Genomic DNA, 23323 nt, shown 5'->3' with positions numbered 1-23323 from the left:
TGTCAACAAGGCAATAGACCTCTTAACCCAGCAGACCGAAGAAGGTCGGGATAGACAACACCAGATCATCGCCGAGGCTATCTGTACTATGCATCCCCACAGCGTCGGACTCTGGCAGAATATCATCAATCTCAATGCCCACATAGAAGCGCAAAACATCCTAAGTGGTGCTATTGTTCTCGGAAATCTACCTCTAGTTCAGTCGCTGCTCGAAGCACCAAATACATTGGCCCGAGTTAATCTTGAAACCCCATACTTTGGTCGACCGTTGCAGCTTGCGGCTGTTTGGGGTCACCTACACATTGTCCGTTACTTAATCGACTGCGGTGCTAATCCACGAGCAAATAGTTTCGATAGCGAGGATGGTGGTAGTCGAGACTGGATATCCACTGGAGGGGGCTGTATTAGCGACCAGCAGCGATACTATCGAAAGCCTCTGGGAAGCGCCCTTCGAGCTGCGGCCTTAGGAGGGCATAAAGATATCGTGAAGCTACTTCTAAAACCGGAATATCGGCTTTCAACTTTGAAAGAAGAATATTATCGAGCGATTTTGGCTGCGGCGCGCGGTGGCCATCTCGACATCTGCCGACATCTTATCTCCTTGACGGGTAAACCCCTATACCGCCTTATAAGATTGAGAGATGAAATATTTGGGGAAGCAACTTTCCATGGACGAGAAGAAGTGGTGCAGATGACACTTAAGTCTGGTCAGGACATTAATTCAAAGCCGCGACGAGAAATATATGTCTCTGCTCTGGATATTGCCGCAACAAGGGGTGATATTCGTATGGTCCGGTTTCTACTTGACCGAGGGGCCTCTATAAGGCCGCCCGTAACGTTGACTGCAAACCCCATCAAAAGCGCCGCCTCTGGTGGGCATGAAGAAGTTGTGGAACTATTACTTGGGATATTACTTGACCGCGGAGAATTATTCGAGTATGGAGATATCGATGAAGGGCTCCTTGAAGCTGCTACCAATAGAGGGCAAACTCGCCTAGTTAAACGGTTCTTGGCAAAAGATCCAAGCCAGGTAACCAAGGGGGGTGGTTTTGGACGATATACAGTGGGAGTGAATGCGTTGTTATACGCCACACAAATTAGGAATCCCGACATTATAGCCCTCCTAGTTGATGCTGGTGTGTCACTGAACGGAATTGAGCTTCCTTCTTCGGGGTGGATGGTGGACTTACTCGTTTCACTCGGGGTCGTAGATCAAGATCCCGAGAAGTATAAAAGTTATCAGCGGACTCCGGAGGAAGATGATATTCGATGCCAGCCAATGAGGAGAAGAGTGAAGATTTCAAGACGGACATGGCAATGGGTAGGCAAGTATTGAGACTTGTATATCATTCTCTGGTACTATCCTATGGTATAACCATGTCTCCCGGAGAAGTAGTATTTACCTTACTCTGGGTGATACCGGTGTTTGTTAATAAATACTTTCGGCGGCTGAACATTACCTATTTTAATTAAAAATTCCGTTGCCTTTCTGAAGAGAACTTGCCTAGGCCGAGAAGACTATATGTCGGCAGACTTACATCGTACTTTATACGGTGATTTAATGAGGGGATAATAAACACAGACTAATAAAAAAAACCCATTTTCTTGCATAGCTTCTGCTATAGTTCAATGCATAGGACCTAGGTACCCTGCTATAATAGTATGACTTGCAGTCCGCTGAGGAGTTCTACCAGAATAAAGTGTTGCTGCAATGCACATAATACAAACGGGGCTATTAGGTTAGTTATTTGAAGTTAAATGTGTTAATTCTGGAGTCTTACACTACAGTAGTTCTTATCTGAGTATCCATCGCAACTCTTGCTGCATATTGCCAACCTATATTGATATAAAGGGTATAAGTTAACTGATTCAAATTAGAAATTCCAGCCACTGGATTGTTTTCAAAAATATTATCAATCCAGCCCCCGCGAATTTCAAATTAGGACTAGGTTAGCTACCAGGTTTTATCGGGAAATTCCTTACGTCGTTCCGCTATGGGTCCCGTTGCTGTCATGTCTTGGTATGATTTGACGACGTTCGTGGGTCGTTCACTTTTCCTGAGCCTCCCCGAACATCGCCACGAGCGCGAAATCTGCGCTATAGGTTTTCCGTAGCGCTCTCTGAATTGCTTGACACGTCACGTATATACTACCTCGGCTCTTTGGATAGGATAGAATATAATAGAAATTGCTATTTTTGGCTGTTACGAGAAAGAAAAGGCGGTGTTGTGGATACGTCAATTGTGTAGAGGATTTAAAAGTAATCCGTATGTAGCAGAGGATTTGGTATAAAAGTATAAAGCATTATGGATAGCATAATATTTATGATTTCAACGAGTTCTACTAGCCAGGGGTTTGTGCACTTAGTGGGGCATTTTACTCAAACGCGGGTAGAATTTTCTTTTTCTTCTTCTCTTTTTAATGCGTTACGGAAAAGGCAACATGGATGACACAGACACCCGATATTATGTTATCATCATATGTCCGATGATACCGACGGAGAGTTTGACAGGGGGCGGCAAAAATAATGCTCTACCAGGTGATAGTTCAATGGAGCATTCCATTGTGGGATACGATCCTTCGATCCGATGATTTAGGGATTCAAGAGGTCCACGTCGACCACTATGTCGGTCTTTTGATTTAGTGAAGTGGCAGCTTGAAGATGGTACGCACATGGGGAACTGTTGGGCCGCAAGGACTGCAAGGACCAAGAACCGCAAGTAGAGGACCGGTGGTTTGTGACGTTGCAACTCGCCCGCCAATAACCAATGGATCGCCTCGCGGATGCTACTCGACCCCAGTCGACCCCAGCGTATCGGATCGCGGCTTTATCACTAGATACCATAATTATTCAAAGCTTGGCACCCCTGCCCAAGGCGGTCAGAGTCTAGTGGCGGACCTTTTTGTGATGGGAATCAAGACCATCTTAATTTTTTGACACATTCTTCTTTTAACAGACCGACTTTCTCTTTTCCCTTTTCTCTCGTTCTCTCCCATGTCGTCGTTTCGGCCAGTGAACTTCCCTACTCTATGCGGGAATGGTGCGATGAAGCCCGGCTTCCGGCCGGGCAGGATCCCGATGTCGTTGGCTTGGGGGTATGTTGGATTTGTTTACTCAACCCACCTAATTCACATGTAACGGGGGAATGCTCACTATTGAATTAGACCCTGATCGCTTGTGCCGGGTCCGCATGTATCGCGGTCGTATGTTTAGTGATCCAATACCTATTCTTCTATCTACGCAAGGACGAGGACGTTCAGCAATCATATGCTACGAACCCGATCGATGTCGTGTTGTTAGGCGGGCTCCGGAAGCCTCTGAAGTATTTAGGTGTCAAATTCGATCGATTAGAAACGCCCCAGCAAGAAGAACGAAGGTGGCCAGTGGCTTTTGATCAAGTAAAGTTGACAACCTGGGATCTCAATGTATTCAGCTGCTAATATAGCTGCGTAGTATGTCAAGGCCGTCGGCGACGTCCAGCTTGCGATTGGATTTGCAGTGCTCGTGTACGGCTACTTATCCCTAGCGGAGCATGGCTTGTCAATGTATCAATGGTGGCTCATTGTGGGATTAGTGTAAGCAGCACCGGCAACGATAAGTTCATGACTTTTCAAAAAATATGTCTCTAACCACATGAATTAAACAGCTGGTATTCGGTCATAGCGAATCTAGCAACTACTTCATATTTGCGCGCCTATTTTCTTAAGAGGGACCCGGGCGAGCGATGGCTACGGATGATTCTCCTTATCTGCCTTATTGCGGCGCTTAGCTTTTCAATGGTGCCGATTTATCAACTAAAGGAGAGGCTTGTCAATGAGCATAACGAAGAGGCGCAGCGCCGGATACTCCTAGCAACGAACGTACTTTGTTATATTCCCGGATTTGGCGCCAAAGCCGACACGCCGCAGTTCCGATCCGCTGTTACACTCATAGGCATTGTTGTCGTTCTAGGTATTGTGATTATCGGATTATTGAAGCTCTACGAGAGGCCTAGCAGTGTTATCTTCAAGTGGCGTGATCACTACCGCGGTGAAATGCAGCAGTCATTTTTCGGGGATGGAGACAGCATCATAACCTGCATTCGCTGCGAGCAGCGCCACATGTTGCTCATAGTCCGACCTGTCTTGGCGTTCTGGCTGGTTCTACGGATCTATGCCGATTTCCTGAATTCCGTCTTGACCGAAATCCTTTTCACTGCGGCTATGTTCACGTGGGTTACTATCCGTTTTGTCGATATATTGCGCCTTGGTGGGAATCTCGAAGCCTATATTCACCACTGGGATTTTGGTCAGATTGCCGCGCTTGCTTTCTTTATAGCGCCTCTGGGAGCACTAGCAAGCTGCTTGTTAGGTACTCTTAAGGGACTGAAATTGAGCAATCCGCTTTCTAGGCGTTCTACTTTCCGAGACATGAGATGGTTGCCGAGCTTCACCAAAAGACAACAGCCTGAAGAACTTCCAGACAACGACATTGAACGGCATAGCGACGGGTCTAGATCACCCCATGACGAAGGGATCTGCGAGTTGGATGGACAGGAACAGCCGAATATGGCAAAAACGACCCAAGAACGGCGTGAACAGACTAACCATTTACAAAATGGCGGGATCGACCCGGCTAGGAGAGCGTATGATGTCGGTAACTACAAGGTGTTGCTGTCGCCCCGGTTTGTTATCGCACTGCCGCTTGTAGGCTTCTCAAACCTGCTATACCTTGTCCTCTTACTAGTCTTACCAAGGGTACCTGAATACCCGTCGACTTCCGAGGTACTCTGGCGAACCATTTTCTGGTATGTCGTTTATCAGCCCTTGCTGCTCTTCGCTTTCTTCCTCGCCGGAATGATCGTAGAAGAGAGGGTTACACAAGAGGGGCGAATGCGGTATGCCTACCGGATCATCGCTGTCATCGCAGCTGTACTATCTACAGCCGCCATCTTCGACACTCTGTATGGTCTCGGTGGCATTCCAATGTCGTATATAGGCATGGGAACGCTCGGTTTAATCCTACTCGTGTACCTTCTTTACGGCTGCGTCGCACGACCTGGCCCCTTAGCGAAAGGCAAAGGACGTAGCAGATTTCCAGGAGCTGGGGACATCGAAGAAGGTCAGCCGCTCCTCTCGGAAGTTAGGAGAAGGATCTTACCAGAGGTTCGCATTTTCCCGGTTCGTAGGCCGAAGCTGTGGCACGGTCCTTCGAGGAGGCTTTCAGCAAGGGGCAGGAGAAGTTATGGTACAATTGAATAAGGTTCGGATACTACGGTGAATCAAGTCATGCGAATGACGGCGGCGGCGCGATTGTATAAAGTTTACTGGTTATGTGATTTTCGAGGCTGGGTTTGGAAAAAGTTTCATGTGTAGAATGAAAATGAATCATGATGAAACGTCAATTGCATTTAGGGAACATCAATTTTGAATTATCTATTTCCGAATGAATATCAGAATCATATTTATTGAGAAATATAAACTGCTTGCTTAACCTATTACGCAACTAGGGTAGACGTTGTACGTGATTAGCAGGTGTGTTTAGGGGTCCTCCCTGAACTAAAAATACCAAGGGGCCCAATACCATACATTAAGGACCCAAGTAAGGGGCATATTGAGACAGCCAGCTAGATATATGTATAGTTATTAATCATCACTAGGAGTTGATTGGTATCAACCCTCCGTATCCAATCCAATGGCAGGCATAATAAGGTATGCTTACATTTTAGTCCTGCCTTAAGTGCTCTGACTTCTTTACTTTATAATTAACTTAGTGCATGGTGAACTTCATAAAGAGGAGAAAAATAATATATACTAACAAGATTAAACTCGATGGTTTGTCGATTCACCTAGGCTCGGCAAATTCGTTATTATCAGGCAGTAGATGCGTAAAAAGAAGCGCCTTATCACTAACCGTCTTCTCATCCCTTTACGAAGTTGTATTTGTTATGATATTTTCTAATGTTTATAAAACTAAACCCTATAATCAGACCTACGAATGACAGACTCAACTTGGATTGATCAAGCAGAGCGTCGATCTAAGCAAGCCTGGCAAGCTTGACTTCATAGTTGCATATTTCGTGGATTTAGATAGCCGTATCTTTATCAGCCAGAATACACTCGTTTCATATGAAGCTCTTTCATATTTAGGGGGAAAATGCCAAGTCTTTCTAGACTTTTAGTTGCACCAAGCAAGAAATGCCAATACAGAAAAATCTCGAGTCGGCGCTCAGATGCCTCAGATGTCCCAATACCGACCTATGTATATAAACTAAAACGACAAGAGAAGGCATCTTATCTCTATAGGACCAGAGTTAAATATGTGTTGGAAGATTTTGTCGAGGACGAGATGACTCATATCCAGCAGGAAATAGGATCGATCAAGGAAGATGATGAGAGTTACGACATTATCCTTCGAAAACATGGACTCCCTGAGAGGACTTTGGACAATCGCCAGTATGCGGCATGGAGTAGCGTGTACTGGCACTACGAGGGTGGATGGGAGGGAAGGCAATATTTTCGTCAGCTTAGATCCTGGTTCGTATGCGGTTATTCTCCCTCGAGACCCCGAGGATGATAAGTTAATTTAGATTGTTAGGTGGAACACTATTAGAGTACGTATGGGGTGATATCATCACGCGAGATGAATACATATATATGTAAGTGTTTTGGGTTTACTATTAGGGTACTTTACAGCAGATAGGTATATTCTCTCCTTCAGATCTTATTCTGTCTACACCCCGTCTTCGGCTCCTCTCCTTCTCCGTGGTTGCACTAATTACTCCTGATTCTTCTCCCACAAACCTAATACTATCGACAAGGACATAAGCAGGATGGACGTGGGACTAGATAATTGGTTCTTCGTGTCATAGAATCTCCGTGGCATAGAAGGACGGCCCAACCCGCGAGTATAGATTAGCAAAACAAAGCCTATTGGGATCCTTTAACGGTAACTCCAATGCATGCAAGCCTATCATGCAATGTATAATCTTTAGTCATCAATTCTTTTATTCTATTGGTAACAATGGATATAGTGGAAAGCATACAAGCCAAATGTCTCATGTATATTCACAGTATGGGAATAGGTGACAACCGAGCTTGATAAAACTGTAGCAAACAGTTTCGAAACATGTAATTAGTTGAAAATATTCCCCATACCTAAGCTGTTTCTTCTACCGAGAATTTTGTAACTACAAAGTAACCTCAGATTCCAGATAGATTCCATTGTTTCCGATTTCATCTTGATGATGGTGCACAGACCACTTATAAACTTCTCGAAAGACGGAAAGACAATGGAGCTATCAACCATGTGCACCGAGTCCAACTTAGTCGGATGTTTAGTCCAATAATATACTTGTATAGATTTTGACAACATGCAAGGTCCCTGAAGATCCGCGAAAACCCTTTGACAGCGGCCATTGGGTCATTGGGTCATGCAAGCCATAATCGTTTCAGATGGCTAACCTGTTCCTATCAACAAAGCTCGTGGCTCTTTAGTAAGCCACTACCGCTTTGCTGACGACGCTCCTTTGAGGCGGTATTGGCAGAAGAATCGGAGCGATAAACCAATTAACGGTGCGGTACTACGGCGGAATGCGATCTCGTGCATTCTAAGCTACGGTTGTAAGACGGCGGCCCCTTTTTTCCTCGATCCACCCTAGATCCCTGGACCCCAATATCACACTCCCTCCAGAATAAAAGCGAGATAAACAAGCTTTCTTAATAAATCGGGGACCAGAAAGACTAGAGTGGTGTTATTTCCCTTTCTAAAGGCACGTTTTCAGGGCCGGACGCTTCCACGGCATTGACGAAGCCAATATGGGGAACTCATTACGCGTCGTTTCCGGCTCGATTTTTTTCTTTATGGGACCCATTTCACCACCAATCAGCTTACGTGGCTTCGCCTCTGATAGCGAGTTCATAATTAGTTTCTGGCGCCTACTATGCCCGATGCCGTAGTGGAACATCTGATGCTGTAAGAATCCTATTATGTTAGATGATGGCGTCGAGTCAAAGGGATCTGGGAGACCTGATGTGAGTATACTTAAAGGGGGGTTGTCGCCCCCTCGCCGATAGTCAATATGTTATCTTTCTCTATCCAGTTCTTACTAGTCCACTCCTTCACTTAGGTCTATACACTTGAACCAGTTTTTTTTTCTCTTTAAGCTTACTTTATACTACACTCTTTTTCCATTTTTAAATTCTTCCATCCAGTCAGAAGTATGTTGAGGTCATTCTTTACACTCACCAACCTTCTTCTATCTACTGCAGTAGCCTTGCCATCCGGCATTATACGTAGTAGCCATATTTCAGGCGGCTTGTCCGCCCGGGGATCCTGCGCGACGCAAGCGTCCGACGCCACCAACGACGGCGACCAAGGGGGTGCCGGTATTAAACTAAGTTATAGCGGTAGTGGATCTCGCAGCTTCTTCGTGTACGAGAACAGCTGCGACAGCATACCACTCAAGTATGTGACTGTCAGTGCCGGAGAGACTAAGTTTGTAGCGTTACCGGAACTATTCCAAGGCCGCATCGTGCGTGGCTCTGATGCCAACTTAGACGGACAGCCGCACTTGTTAGGTACCTGGCTCGAGCTCGGACTAGACGGCACCGGCAAGGGCTACGGTGATATATCACTGATTCGAGGTTGTGATGGTCCTGTGACTCTTGCCGCCGAAGATGGGACCGGTGTGACTACCGGCTTCGATGACTTGAGTGTATTAGCGGACGCACCTGAAGGCGTCTACGAGATCGAGAGTGACGGAACGAAAGTTATCGAGGCCACTGAGGGCGAACTTTCTGCTGTCGTCGAGCCCGTGAGGGACTACCTTGCTAGCAAGCTCGGGTACGAGAAGGCGTACATCGACGACTACCATGGCAACCCTGTCATCTGCTCCTCCAACGAACGATTCAGTGCTACATTCTACTAGGAGAGAAATAAAAGCCATCGCATAAGCTTGGGACTTCGGCGTGGCGTTTAGGGAATTTAGAGGCATAAGGAAGTTTGACACGACCGGTATTTAGGTAAAAACAAGTTCATAAAGTTTGAGGATATCGGCGGAAAGGCAGAGCCTGCTATTGGCTTTCATAACATTCTTGTACATATTATATCCAGGTTTTGAGATATCCACCTGGGAATTTGGCATATGAGCATTGCTCTGTGGGCAACATTCACTTCTGAGGCATATTAAATTGATAAAGGGGCGAACTGATAGTTGGTTTTGTTTATATCGAATTATATTATAAATTTAAACAACTTAAGATTTTGAATGTGAAAAATTCAATTTATCCAAGCTAAGAGTTGTATTCAATCCGATACGGTATGCTTTACTTGGTCACTCTAAGCAGCTATTCTTAGAGGAGTGTCGTTTATTTCTACAACTACCATTTCTCCCTCCATCTATCTTCTATTCCAAGTATACAATCTATCAAGTTCAATATCAGGTTATAGTTACTACCTTATACTAAAATGTTGCATCTGATAAAGAAAGCATAGAGCCTATTTCCTCCCGTAGATGTGTTGAATACGACACATATTTGTAGCCGCGAGGAATCTAGGCCCTATGAAAACGTTCGACTCGCCCTAACGGACACGACCCGAAAAAATAGTTAATACCATTAGCCAGGGGTACAAAGCGCCCAACTAGTATTTCTTAAATCGGACGAATGATATAGCAAAGGTGTAGCGTTAGCCTGTAGAATAGCTCCTTATTCTCCTAAGTTAGTGGCCTTAAAATTAATCGAATGCGGAAATAAGAGCTTAGCTAGGGCCGCTAGTAACGTAGTCATTGATAGTTCTTCAGCTGAGCTTCAAGATCAGCAGTAGGGCTTCTAGGCCGCCGACGCCAATTGCGCCACTTAATTTCGGCTATCGAGTTCGAGACCAGAAAGGAACGTCGTACGTGATATATATATTATCTGCGTAGAGCCGCAATACTTGATGAAAGTTAGTTTATACTAGGCTATCGTTTAGAAGTGAGAAGAAAGCTTCCGTCGTTCATTCTAACTTGTCACTTTTCCGTGATATAAATCTTCTTCCATTTAATCATGTTGTTTAAACACGTAATCTCGGCCGCAACCTTGTCGACCTTTTATGAGGTAGCGAATGCGAGTAGATGTAAGCCGAGGACGTCGAGCAGTGAGTCAATCTCGACGACCTCTTCGTATAATTCGATTCCATCGAGCACATATGCAGTCTCTATCACTACTTCATCGTCTTTTGCTTCCGCTACGAGCTCTGTGGCTATATCTTCAACAATCAGCGACAGTTCAATTACATCAAGCACTGAATCTTCATCCATAATCCCCTCGACGAGTTCTTCATCCAGTTCCTCAGCAATTTCATCATCCGAGAGCATAATAGCAACTGAGACTGCCTCCTCAACAAGTTCCTCGGAAATTTCATCGTCAGAAAGCGTATCGGCGACTGAGACGATCTCCTCGACAATTTCCTCAGCTACCTCCTCGATTAGCAGCATCGAAACTTCGTCAAGTATTACCCCATCGAGTACTTCCTCGTCGGAGATACCTTCAGTTACATCGTCGACTACGTCTGCAGAGCCTACCCCTACTAATATTCAAGTGAGTTACAATATGTAAGCGTAGGAAATTGGCACTAATTTTGATACAAGACCGTTACAAACTCTGGCTTCGAGATCGCGGATCCTATCACTTGGACATTTCCAGGATATAGGCTTGACGTGGCCGCCACCGGCTCGCTGGACACAGACCCATACTCGGGCTCGCGATCATTCATCGCGCAGGGACTGCCAGGCCTCTGGCAGATCCGCCTGCAACAGACTGTGTCGGTCATAACAGGCCAAGCATACACATTCCAATGTAAGTAAAGCGACTTACTATATATGGTTCTAAGACATGATATCTAACCAACTTAAAGATACCCTCAAGATGGACCCGGCCGCAGGGTGTGTCATGGACGTATTAATTAACAATGTGCGAACGCGACGGCCCCTCTTGACTCAGAATCGGGGTCTGTATAATACCTACACTGATCCCTGGACCGCAACTAGCGATACAGCAACGATTTTGTTCAGCTCTCAGTGCAATTCAGGTGGCCCGACAAACAAGTTGTATTATGATGATATTACGTTGACTACGGTCGACGCGCCTGAGGTTACGGCGCCATAGGACCCTGAGTCTGTTTAAAAAGAAACAAAATTTAAATGTTATTATTGTATATATAGATATATAGTATAATGTATAGACTTAATACCCTTCGATAGATGAGGAGGTAAAATCTTTGAAATAGAAAGTTTAGTAACTCCAAGAGCTATTTTTAAAAAAAATAAGAAATTTTACTTAGCTTGATGGATTAGTAAGCTAGATCTAGCCAATAGAATTGCGTAAATGGCAGAATTACATCACCCCCACTTGCCTATTTTGGCGTAAAGACGTAACTAGAATATATTGCGCTGCAACAGCAAAATAATTACGTTGTGTTTCTACAAACCAGTTTTTTCTACTAAAACGAGGCAGTGTGGCCGAGTGGTTATGGCGCTGCGTTCAGGTTTACCTGAATTCAAACTTCGCAGTGGAGCAATCCGCGTGGGTTCGAGTCCCACCGCTGTCATTATTCTTTTTGACGATGACGATGATGATGATAAAGATGTCAGTCACTTGTAAGGTATTCTTTATTTTTGTCATACTATATCTTACTTTCTGTTAAACTCCTCTTGTTAGTCAGCGAATTGGGGTTTCTAGGACAATGTCTTAATCCTAAACTAAGGTCTTATACTTTTGCTGATCCTCCCACAACCCTCTGATGCGGTTCAGATTCATAAGTTGTTACCTACCATCTATCATCATGTCTATTATTACTTGAACGAATATCTTACCGATTAATAGGGCCACCGCTGATATTACCTAAATATTAGTCGGATTAAATATCTAAGAAACCAAGATAGGGAAACATGTATTTGGTAGGGGAGTCAAGCGAGATATTCGTCCCTAAGTAACCAACATCATTCCAAACTCATTATCCCTATAAGACTTCAAGGAGAAGAGGAAATAAACAGCATCAACACTGTGGCATGGTAATCAAGCTATTTAGCCACTTCTTGCGATGTTTCTGTAATGGAGTTATTTCTCGTTGCTTTATCAAACAAATAGGAAACCCCTATGTTGAATGATTGTGTATCCACAATGATGTTTATGGGAATACCGTCAAATTAGCATAGCTTACTATTCAGAAGCTCGTCGGTGTTCGACCTACAACCGAATTAGGTTTCTAATCGATTCTTAAACCTGCCTGTCTATTTGACATTTTGCCAATATGCCACCAAAGCGGGGTCTTAGCCCCCAGCTAGTCGGTAATCCATTCATCAAGAAGGAGAATTTAGAATGGACTTTCGATCTTTCCCGTCCATCCCGGGACAGTGATGAAGATGGTAACTCCGATGAAATAAATAATCACGGATCCGGGGCGGAGGAAGAGGAACCAAAGGCTTCGGCTGTAGAGGCGGGCAAGGCTAAGATCGAGGACCATCTCGGTTACTTTAGCGGGATCCTAGCGAAAGCTATACCGTCGCCTTTCCTGTCGGATATACCAAGACTATCTATCGGAGCCTACAAGAAGCTTTATGAGCAAAATTCGGATAATCCGCGTGGCGCCCATTTCATCGTGCATCAGCATGATCATCCTGTTGCGGGCACACATTACGATCTCCGGTTACAGATCAACGAGACAAGTAGCGTGTCCTGGGCTATCATGTATGGGCTCCCAGGTGATCCAAATAGCAAACGATTAAATACGAACGCCACTGAGACAAGAATCCACTGTCTATGGGTAGGTTCCCCTGAACTTAACCCGGGATTCTATTCTGATCTCTTCTGCTAACCCCAGTGTCCTTCGTAGAATCATCTTATAGAAACAGCCTCAATATCGACTGGGTCACTTCTCATATGGGATACGGGGACGTACACTATTCTCCCGTCGCGAGAGAATAGTAGACGCACTAACTGGAACTCACAATCTGACGAGGAAGATGAGTCGCCCGGGCTCACGGAGCAGGATAAACTCCATCAGGCATTCCAGAAACGAAAGATCCGTATCCGTCTCAACGGTACATGCTTACCGAATAACTATGTGCTAAACCTACGGCTCACCAAGGAAGAGGACGTAGCCGGTCGCGCTAAGAACAAACGCACACCCAGTCGGCGACGGAGGCGAGGAGCTCCAGCACAAGGTAGAAGCTCGGCCAGGGGTAAAGGGAAGGGCAAGGCAGTCGAGCCAGAAACAAGCTCGGACTCAGACTCAGGCGGAGAGCCCGCAGGGAACGAAGAGTCGGAAATTGTAAACGCGCCCGCCGAGGAGGCAGACCTAGAAGCCGTCTCGGCAATGGAGCGGGAGATTCGAGAGCTCGAAGATGAACAGGTACGCCGCACAAACGCATATTCAGGGGCGGAAAATTCGATAGGTAGCGTGTATCAGCGACGGTGGTACTTGTCGCTCGACAGGGAAGCTTGCGGGTTTGTGAAGCGCCGGAGAGCAGGGCGAATGATATGGGAAGCCAAAGATGTTGATAAAGGGAAGTATGTTAACGAGCACGGGAATCGACTCACCTTCCCGTTCTACGTCCGTGGTATCGAGGTCGAGAGGAGCGTTGTGACGGGTCGGACCGGTGCTGACGTTTTAAAGGATGAAGGTGTTGTTGGGCACGCTGGACGGAAGGGCTGGCGGCCTGTGTTGAATTGAGTTATGTCATGAGATGGATGTGACAAGTATACTGTCGAGATTCTATCTTTGGACTCTTTTAAGTTGAGGAAGATCCCGTATTACTATTAGGTTAGGGTAGACAGAGAAGCCTTTCTATTAATGTAAGATTACTAGCAGGGTGGTGCACAGAATTTAAAAGAATTATATTATTATACGCATAGTAAAATACATATTATACGAGCCCTATTCTCGTCTACTTTTTCTTAACAATGCCCATCTGACCATTCAAGATGTCTGGGCTCTTGTGGGAAATAGAGCGCAGAGATGCAGCTAATCTCTTACCCCTATTTTCACCACCCTCGTTTGTCTTTCTCCAACGCCCTAGCGGACGGAACAGCATGATTAGCAGTATAATAGGAGGCAATAAGATGGCCGATATGAATAATAGTATGGCGACGGATACAAGAATGACATCGGTTATGTAGGGCGCGAAGTAAAGGAGGACGAATACGATGGAACTTGTCATGATGCAGAACCGTCGGCTTGGAGGCGGAGAAGAAAACCAAGCATCGTACGCAGCCTCCTCCTGCGCCTGACGAAGGTGTTCGTCTTCTACATCTGCCGTAACTGTCTCGTTAGCATCATACTTTGATTAGATCAGCTGTAAGATAATAACTTACACGCAGCGCTGTAGTACCGAATATCACTTCTATTCGTTGGCTCGGGGACATCCTCTTCCCCTTCGTCAAACAATAATTCGTACCAGTAGTCGAACAGGTCATCAAACCACTCGCTCACGCTCCTCGTGGGCACCGGTCGGCTCGACTCGTTTGTGTGAGGGGGCTTGATAAACAGATCGAACAGTTTAGCGATCAACAGTGGTTCATGCGAAGACATTTTTGGGATTATCGACTTTGATCAGATGAAGAAGCCAAGCAGTAGTTTTAAGTGCTGGATGAGATCTACGTGTTTAAGAATACGAAAGGCTAGTTCTTAGAGTTTGGACTGTTCAAAGCTCTGACGAGTAGTGAGACGGTCTACTCTAGTTCTTGACACTATTTTGATATACAATATTTACTGTCTAAGACGGCTGGCTGATATGTACCTTGGACGCTTGAGCTCCATAGGCGAAACATCGTTGGGGTGGTTAGATGGTTTTATCGTGTAAGCGATTCAAGATGCTACTGTTTGCTAACATTAGATATAGTAACAGGCCTGCTCCGACAAACTCAGGATCGTGTCCGATATTTTGTAATAGGAGAATTTTAATACTATCGTGGAAATCATCAAGATCCCCGTGTGTATAGGGCTAACCGTGATGAGTTTCCATTATCTACCTTCAACACATAAACCGACTGCCACACATGCCTATCCATGTGCAGCTTATAGAATAAACCCTAAGATATAACTTGTAATTATCGTTCCATCAACAAATAATGTCAAAACGCCCCAAGCGGGATATCCTATGATACGCGGATCCTTAAACTCCAATCCTGATGCTGTGCAATAAGATGCAACCGCTAACGCTATTTCGTATCGTGTACTCAGCTGTCGTAACACCCAACTCCTACTATCTTAAATCGTGAAACCAACGGCCAATCTCTTGCGTTTTTATCCGTATCTCATAGGCGCTTGACCCTGAGGCGGTCCTTGTCCCCATCCCGCAGGTGGCCCTTGTTGCGGAGCTCCTTGTTGTGGTGGCGGTGGTTGATTCTGCATCGGAACATTATTCCCTTCCCCGCCACGTCGCATCGCCTGAGCGTCGGGTCGGTGTTCTAACGGCTGCGCAAAGTTACAGATATGGCAGACGACGTCCTGGTAACCATGGATAGAGAGCGGGATGACGGGCTGCATCCATATTAGCATCTCTTTCGAATCATCTTAGTTATAGACAGCACGTTAGGTATAGACTTACCACGAAGCAAAAGGTGAACCAAGGATTGCTTTTGATGATATGTCCAGCATAGTTGCCGCAGTTATGGCATTGACAGACAACACCCTCATAGCCTTCTACCTCTTTTCTGAAGGTATGCTCACCGCAGGTGAATATTAAACACATCTTAACAGGCAGATGTTAGAACTCTATCGCAACTTAAACTTGCGCTAATCGAAGCGGTTGGAGATGGATGGATTCTCGCGTTTGAGATGAAGGTCGCCAAGAGAGTAGGTTGGGTATGTTAAACGATGTTGACGAAGGATTAAGAATAACTATGTTTATTATTTTTCTTATTTTACAAGGATTAAGTCGTAGGGCATGAGAGGCAACAATAGTGAAATCAATTTATTTCTTTGTCGGTGCCATGCTGGCTAAAGAAGTATTCGCATCCTTGTGCGAGATGCGCGTCACCTTCGGGGGCTGTGCTTTAAAAGGCCAAGACCCAAGACTGGGAACCAAGACAATATTCCAATTAAGTCTAATTCCAATTTCAAGGTAAATAAGGTAGGAATTCTCAAATTACTAGTCACACAACATTATCGATAGCGGTAAGTCGGCAAGCTGAACTCTGCTGAACTCTGCTGAAGCTTAGCTGCATATAACAGATGTACTATAGGTACCTGTAGCCCCACTAGGTACCTGGCTACCTATTAGGTTGCCTATCAAATATCTGGAATCTGGACAAGGGCCTGTAGCTCAAAACTTCAAATATTTACACTCACCAATGACATAAACTCTCAATTAGAGACCATGTTCCTTTAAAACCTCGAAATGCTCATCAACTCCATAACAAGATGCTCTACGACCTCAACATCGCCTGGTCGCCTTCGATCAGCACTACCGATCTTGAGCGCACATTGAGGTTCAGCTCGCAACTTGGTTACAATGTCGTTGCGCTGAACCACAATCTCGACGCGCCCTTACCCTCGCAGATCTCGAACTCGATCCCTCCATTCGCCCCGCAAACTTCTTCCTTTCAACCCGAAAACCGCCAGCAGCCTATCCCCACCATCCTCCGCCGCCTAACTGTTAATTTCTCAGACCCGTCGCAAAACCAACAGCTCCCTAAAGCTGCGCAGGCCTATGATATTCTAGCACTCCGCCCGCAAACCGAGAAGGCATTCCAGGCTGCCTGCCTTACCGTCAGCACCACCGAGGTCTCTATTATCTCACTAGACCTTACCGTGCGCCTACCCTTCCACCTACGTCCTAAGCCATGCATGGCCGCCGTCGCGCGGGGCCTGCGCTTCGAGATCGCCTACGGTCAAACGCTGAGACCCGGTGCTGACGATCGCGCTCGCGCCACCTTCGCTGGCAATGTGATACAGCTCGTGCGCGCGACACGCGGCCGTGGCCTAATTGTAAGCAGCGAAGCGGCTGATACCATGGCCCTGCGAGCCCCTGTCGACATTGTCAACTTGCTCGCCGTATGGGGTCTCCCTACTGATAAGGGTATGGAGGCGCTGGGCGTGAACCCGCGGGGTGTTGTGGTGAATGAGGGGATTAAGCGAAGTGGGTTCAGAGGCGTGGTGGATATTGTAAACGTAGCGGGGCGCAGTGAGGAGGAGCAGTCGAAGTTATCGAAGGGCAAGGATAGGGAGGTGGTGGAAGTAAAAGATAATAAGAAAAGGAAGAATGGAGGGGGTGAGACGGCTGAGAAAGGAGGGGATGGTGGAGCTGGAGAGAATGCGCCGGTCAGCAAGAGGCAGGCGAAGAAACTTAAGGCTGCGTTAAGGAAAAAGGAGGTAGAGGAAAAGGGAGCTCAGTGAAGAATGAATGAGAAGATAATTGGTATATCAAGATTTACATATGATGATGGCGTTTGGCATAATAGATTGGCGAATAGGAGATGATACCCTTATGAAATATATTCTCGCTCACTTACACATATCACGCTCACGCATCTCAACGACTCAGTTCAAGGCCAGCCTCGACTCAATTATTTGTTGCTTATTTATTTCAGCAGCGAGAAGCGAAGCGAAGAAGTCAAAAGCTATATACATACAACTCATGTGCTCCTAGCATCTCGTGGTAAACGTAAACCCTGGTTCTTTCTCTTCTCCATATCAACCAACCAACCATCCATCCATCTAAAAACGGGGTTACTTAAATCACGTCTGCATGCGTATATCAGAATATAAAAAATGAAAAAAAAAAAAAAAAATGGAAGCGTGAAAGGGAATGGTACTAGTGATGATGACGATAATGACGTTGTTGATGTTGATGATAATTAGTTTACAGCCTGCAAATCCGAGCAAAACGCAAATGGCGAATCTGCTACGGAGGGGTATTTCCTTTCCCTTTCTCTATCTATTCGGCCTCAGCCGTCCTCCCCAACGATCTCTCGCACTTAGATCCGGCCAAGATTTCCTAGCGTCAGAATGTTCGTCAGCGTGATGCCGGTTAAATCGATTGACGGGCCCTCATTGGCACCAACGAAGGTTGTGGCAGTAACAGCGGGAACGGCGGGGGTCACGTTGCTGCCGGCGTTGTTGGCGGCGGGCGGGGTCTCGACGGGGAGAGCGAGAGAAGATTGCGCTGCGAGGGGAGTCGTGATGGCTTGAGCTGTTGTAGCTGGGGTCGTCGTTGATGGAGCGACTTCGGGGAGTTGAATGGTGGAGTCGGCGGTAGGAGTCGCGACCGAGGTGGTGCTTGGAGAGACGACCGCTACGCTTGAGCTGGATGGCGTCTCGACTGCTGATGAAGACGAGGATGAAGATGAAGGGGGCGCAGAAGATACGGACGACGTAGTTTCAGCTGCGGTGCTTGATGTTGCTGCGGCCGAAGTCTCAGGGACGGAAGTCGCCACCACTTCTGATGTCGATGATTCAACCGCGGCGGATGAAGTGGGCACGACGGGACACTGGGCCGGGGAAGTCTCCGTGACGGTTACCGTAACGCTAGCAGTTGTAGCCGGAGGTGCAGGCGCGGGCGCAACCGGAGCCGCTGACGATACCGGGACGGCAGCAGCCGAGGAAGCTGCTTGTGCAGCAGACGATGCGATAGCTGAAGCTTGGTCTGCCGGAACCGGAGCGCCAACGGGCGTCCCGCATGCGATCATTTGCATCATGGTTACCGTTGATACTTCGGTGACGGTCGTGGCCTGCGTTACGGGCTGCATTATAGTAGATACTTCCGTTACTGTCGCCGCGGGGGCGGTCTCGGTAGCAACTTGCGTTACTATCGCTCCTGGAGCCGTCTCGGTGGTGATTTGCGTTACTGTCGAAGCGAGAGCCGTCTCTGTTACCGTGGGCGCTGCGCCGGTATTGTAGACGGTTGTTGTGATGAACGATAGTTGAGCTCCGCTGTTCACTATTGTTAGCTACTATATTATACCACAAGTCTTGCGGTAATATACGAACAGTGCGTCCCCGATCCCACCAGCGGCAGTGGCAGTGGTAGTTTCAGTGACTGTTACCGTTTGGGTGACAGCCGCTGTACCGTTGAATCCGCCTACCGCTCCGGCTCCCACCGTGATCGTCTGCCTCACTGTCTCCGTAACGGTGACGGCGCCATTTTGTCCTTGGCCCTTATGACCCTTTCCATTGTCATTGCCATCACCATTGCCACCGTCGCCGAGACCAAGACCGCCGAGCAGCTGATCTATTAACCCTCTTTTCGCGGGTTGATCATAGTAGCGATATGTGCCGGCCTGTAACTAGATGAGTATAGTTGATCGTAACATGATAAAGTAATACGCACCTGAACGAGCGACGAGCAGCTCAGCGCGGATAGGAGTAACGTTGACCGCGATACCCTCATCCTTAAGATGTAAGAATTAGGAGCGATTACTCACTCACTAATACCCTTTGGTATAGCCGTGATGTGCGACGACAACCCAAGTATATGGATGTATATGATTAAGTGAACGATAAACGATATGAACAGACCAGCCGTTTACAATTACGCGGGATCAACCCGATGAATTTTATTTTTCAGTGAGCGTGGCGAATATTTTGATCGTCCGAGACTCAGCTTGAACGGGCTGTCGATATTATTGAAATGAGAGAATTATACCGGATCGGATCCGAAAAAAAAGCATCAAATTAGGCGCGTAAAGCACTTAGAGAGCGAAAGGAATGACAGACAAGCAAGTCTCGAAACAATCAAGCAAGCATCACGCGGAAGCTGGGTGGCGCTTAGGAGTTGAAGCCATCGAGAGGAAACACCAGATCACAGAAGGGGGGAGAGATAGAAAATCGACCGAGGGGGAATCACAACACGATAAGTGGCAGATGGTATTACTACAGTAGGAAAATGGGGCCATACTACGCGGCCAGATCGGAGAGCCTCAACGAAAGAAGATGAATTTTCACATTTCTGAAGCTGGTTTCGACCGGGGTTCTAGCAACATTAGCTAGCTAGCTCCAGTCCCTTTTTCCTTTGAGGCGTGGTTTAACTTGTACGGCAAATTTCATGCAGGTCGAGACTTGACAACCCGCCAGTCTGGCGTTGGCGATAGCGCAAGGATTTCCCGAGTTAGTGGAATATTCTTAAGCATTGTTAAGCGTGCTGAGGCTCGAACGTCCCGGTCGGGAAGGGTGGCCGTGGCCGGGGTCCGATTGTTGGCAGGGGTTGAGACACCGCCATGACAAAGGAGGTGTTTGAAGCTAGGGTGTTCAACATATCCCCTGACGAACTGGCGACGCGATAATTCATGATTCTCGGTAGATAGCATTAATGATAAGATATGTAATGTCTGTCTACATATTCATCCTTCACTGAGACAGGTTACATCGTCGATTTAAATGTGACAATAGTACCCTCCCCATTTTCTATGTTGTAGGATCACTTGAAGCGAATTGTCATAACTACCGTAAGTTTCGGGAGGAATAGGGCTGAGACCATAATTCTTGGAATACCAGCGGCGCAGTCCTTCTAGTGTAAGCTTGTTTTAATTAATTATTCGGAAAGGATTTACGAGAAGTCTACTCCGCACGTAGAGGGGCGAATAAAAAAGCCCACTTGTACGTAAGTTATCGTGGGTTACGCGGGCGCCTCCTCGAATATAGCGTCTTCTTGGCATGAGTTTCAGCATGTGGGGACTAACCAGTACGCCTCAAATATCATAGTAATACTTTCATATTCGTATCGTCAACCGCCACAGGGCTGTTAGATGCTTGTGAAGATGAGACAGGCAATGATCCATTGATCGGAGGGATTTAGCGTCATCGGCATTCGCTAGCTGAGTGGCATATGTGGAATCTGGATTAAGTAGCCAAGATCCAGCTGAGGCGACGAAGATCCGGAAGTTAACGATGATGGGAAATGCTACTTTATCCATATCTCGTATATAGATTGCCGGGTATAGACAATATTTCCTAGGACGAAAAAAAGAATAATTGTCAGCTATGGTTTTGATGCTCGAAGCTAATAGGCTACGGCCAACATACCAAATCTGTTAAATGGCTGTCGTGGAACATCCACCTAGCGACATAGAAATATTAGACTAACTGAATCTTTCGATATATCTACGTGGACGGGGAAAGGCTTTAGACAATCCACATTTGGGAGGTTTCGTCTTCACGATATGCCTCGCCTTGCATTATCCCCTTTAAGAAGCAGTCGCCCTTCAATGTCCACCGTGACCCCTTTCTTCTTAGAATAAGAGGCACTTTTGCCCCTGCCACGACAGCGACTTCGTCATCTACCTCCGTCAAAGCGGATCCTAACCCGATATACCCTTTGTCTGTCCTGAACATTCGGCGGTCTGCTAGTGATGATAGGGGGATTCTGAAGCCCAATGTCATTTGGTCGGTCCGGTCATAGAATAGCATCGCATGAACCACATAGACTATCTTATCTACCAGCCAGTCCGGAAAAAATCTAGGCAAGCGTCTAAGCCATCTTACCATTGTAGCATTCCTCTCCAATATATCCAATTGTGCACGTAATATTTCAGCACTTTCATGACTGGATCCGGCAGCTAATGTCTGGACAAAGGCATCACGAATCGGTTCGCCAGTAATGTAGGCCTCCGACTCCCAGAGTCTAACAACACGGCACCAATTATCTAAGACAAAGGCACACTTTGGAATGCGGATGCCGTGGTAGTTCGTCCGTGGGAGATGCTCTAGTCTTAGGACTGTACCAACGGTGGTAATACGATCTACCCGGTGGCCTTGGACGCCGAGGACATCTGAGTCTATATCGAGGACAATCTCAGGCTTCGAAAGCCCGCTTGCGGTAAAACTTAATTCGTTGATATCAGAGTAGTTTGCCAGGCCTAAAGGCGCAGTGAGTCGAGTATTAGTCCAGTCAGGCACCCAAGACGGCAAATTACAAGGACCGGCACCAGAGAAGCGTCGGGGAACAGACAGTAAGTTAAGATCCGGCGAATGTTCGAGTATCTCCTTTGCTACGGCAGTATACAATTCCGCAGTGCCAACATTATAATTTGGCTGCAAAGCCCGAGTCCCGGAGAGCTCGCTTTTAATTAAAGCATTCAACCCAAAGACCTTGTCCCGAGGATCGGTAGCATCGAGTATCCGGTATCGAAAGAGGACACTAAGGAGGCTTCGTCGGATACCCGCGCACCACTCTTCGCGTGCTCTCTCTAGGATGAAGACATAGGCGTTACGCTCATGGTCGGAGAGCCACAAGTTCAAATGATCTTGGGCAGTGATGGCAGCGAGAAGATCAGACCAGCTGATATGCGAGTTTCCACAGAATACCATGGCATCTGTCGCCAATGCAAGCTCTTGGACTACCCAGACCCTCGTGAACCACAATCTTTCGATGATCCGAGCAAAAGCTGATAGCCGAGGAAACTCTGACTTATCCCTGAATTTTCCAAATAGTCGAATGGTAAGCTCGTCATCGAAACTAATAGTTACGAGTGAACCACCGTAAGAAGTATATTGATGACAAGCATTGGCAATATCTAAAGCAACCTCGATGCCCTTGTCGCTTTCGTCTTTCTCTTCACCAAGCCATATGAGGACCCGGTCAGCTTTCGAGTATATATCTTTCATACGACTAACTTGACTTCCTCGCTCATTACTGTCACTCTGGTTTATACAAATCGCGTCTGCCCATAGACTTCTCTTCTCCGATGGTGAACGAAAATGGTGTAGGACAGTGTGAAGGCCAGCATTAATGGCTAAAGGCTTGCCGTTGCATATGATGCCGGCTTTATCGTGGGGATTACCCCAAACGTAGGAGATGGCTTCGTAGGGAGGTGACTCGCCTATATCCCCGTGGGATAGGGTGCATTCTAATATTTCTTCTTCCGAACCGGGTAGTAGAGTAAGTATTCGGAACTGGTTACATTCAGGCTCAGTACCAAACGGGACATAGCAATAAGAGTCCATTACTAGGGTAAAGGGGGTTGCAATTATGTCAAGACTAGCTTTCTACGAGTAGAGCATTTTCAACGACCACATAGGAGACGTGTTAGAGAATTGTATATACATGATAAATCCTACCCTCATACTATCCATCAAAATTCGGTTACCGATATGTGCTAATATTTTCAACAGATGTTTGCTACCAAAAAGCAAGGGATACCAGATTTTAGCGTCAGACGGCCCTAAAGTCGAATCGCCTCCATCAATCAGCCCTGAGAGAAGTTTAGACGGATACTAAGCGTCAACCATCTGCAGGAAATGTAGCGCCTCATCATGCAAGGTGTGTCAAGGACGTTGTCATTGTGGATGGCCATTATGTAATTGGTTGAAGAGCAAACGTCTGAGGATATTTCATGACAGCGAAGGTGCGTAGGTAGCTAACGCC

The 23323-nt window shown here is 46.6% G+C and overlaps 8 protein-coding genes across 8 annotated transcripts; 4 read left to right on the top strand and 4 right to left on the bottom strand.

Annotated features, from left to right (window-relative positions):
- Positions 1-3029: 3029 nt before the first annotated feature.
- Positions 3030-5240, top strand: GL218_06009 (uncharacterized protein; the record flags this gene model as incomplete). The annotated part of the gene is made up of 4 exons (XM_033582704.1): positions 3030-3095; positions 3165-3398; positions 3454-3575; positions 3647-5240. 4 exons carry the CDS (start codon positions 3030-3032, stop codon positions 5238-5240), a joined length of 2016 nt encoding a protein of 671 aa, XP_033434085.1.
- Positions 5241-8200: 2960 nt separating this feature from the next.
- GL218_06008 (uncharacterized protein) lies at positions 8201-8908 on the top strand (the record flags this gene model as incomplete). Its single annotated transcript, XM_033582703.1, has 1 exon — positions 8201-8908. One exon carries the CDS (start codon positions 8201-8203, stop codon positions 8906-8908), a length of 708 nt encoding a protein of 235 aa, XP_033434084.1.
- A 1161-nt stretch (positions 8909-10069) lies between these two features.
- GL218_06007 (uncharacterized protein) lies at positions 10070-10456 on the bottom strand (the record flags this gene model as incomplete). Its single annotated transcript, XM_033582702.1, has 1 exon — positions 10070-10456. The coding sequence occupies one exon, from the start codon at positions 10454-10456 to the stop codon at positions 10070-10072; it is 387 nt and encodes a 128-aa protein (XP_033434081.1).
- A 1814-nt stretch (positions 10457-12270) lies between these two features.
- GL218_06006 (uncharacterized protein) lies at positions 12271-13692 on the top strand (the record flags this gene model as incomplete). The annotated part of the gene is made up of 2 exons (XM_033582701.1): positions 12271-12783; positions 12853-13692. The coding sequence occupies 2 exons, from the start codon at positions 12271-12273 to the stop codon at positions 13690-13692; spliced, it is 1353 nt and encodes a 450-aa protein (XP_033434080.1).
- A 214-nt stretch (positions 13693-13906) lies between these two features.
- GL218_06005 (uncharacterized protein) lies at positions 13907-14550 on the bottom strand (the record flags this gene model as incomplete). The annotated part of the gene is made up of 2 exons (XM_033582700.1): positions 13907-14280; positions 14334-14550. The coding sequence occupies 2 exons, from the start codon at positions 14548-14550 to the stop codon at positions 13907-13909; spliced, it is 591 nt and encodes a 196-aa protein (XP_033434083.1).
- Positions 14551-15264: 714 nt separating this feature from the next.
- Positions 15265-15712, bottom strand: GL218_06004 (uncharacterized protein; the record flags this gene model as incomplete). The annotated part of the gene is made up of 2 exons (XM_033582699.1): positions 15265-15501; positions 15569-15712. 2 exons carry the CDS (start codon positions 15710-15712, stop codon positions 15265-15267), a joined length of 381 nt encoding a protein of 126 aa, XP_033434082.1.
- A 671-nt stretch (positions 15713-16383) lies between these two features.
- Positions 16384-17358, top strand: GL218_06003 (putative ribonuclease P protein subunit 3; the record flags this gene model as incomplete). Its single annotated transcript, XM_033582698.1, has 1 exon — positions 16384-17358. The coding sequence occupies one exon, from the start codon at positions 16384-16386 to the stop codon at positions 17356-17358; it is 975 nt and encodes a 324-aa protein (XP_033434077.1).
- A 581-nt stretch (positions 17359-17939) lies between these two features.
- On the bottom strand, positions 17940-22902 carry GL218_06002 (Heterokaryon incompatibility protein 6, OR allele; the record flags this gene model as incomplete). Its single annotated transcript, XM_033582697.1, has 5 exons — positions 17940-18894; positions 18952-19201; positions 19292-19352; positions 21442-21815; positions 21873-22902. The coding sequence occupies 5 exons, from the start codon at positions 22900-22902 to the stop codon at positions 17940-17942; spliced, it is 2670 nt and encodes an 889-aa protein (XP_033434076.1).
- Positions 22903-23323: the final 421 nt, after the last annotated feature.

This window comes from Daldinia childiae (genome assembly GCF_008694065.1).
Source record: "Daldinia childiae strain JS-1345 chromosome Unknown Scaffold6, whole genome shotgun sequence".
NCBI lineage: Eukaryota > Fungi > Ascomycota > Sordariomycetes > Xylariales > Hypoxylaceae > Daldinia > Daldinia childiae.
Note: the sequence above shows the minus strand (reverse complement) of the source record. Positions and strands in the feature narration are given on the sequence as shown.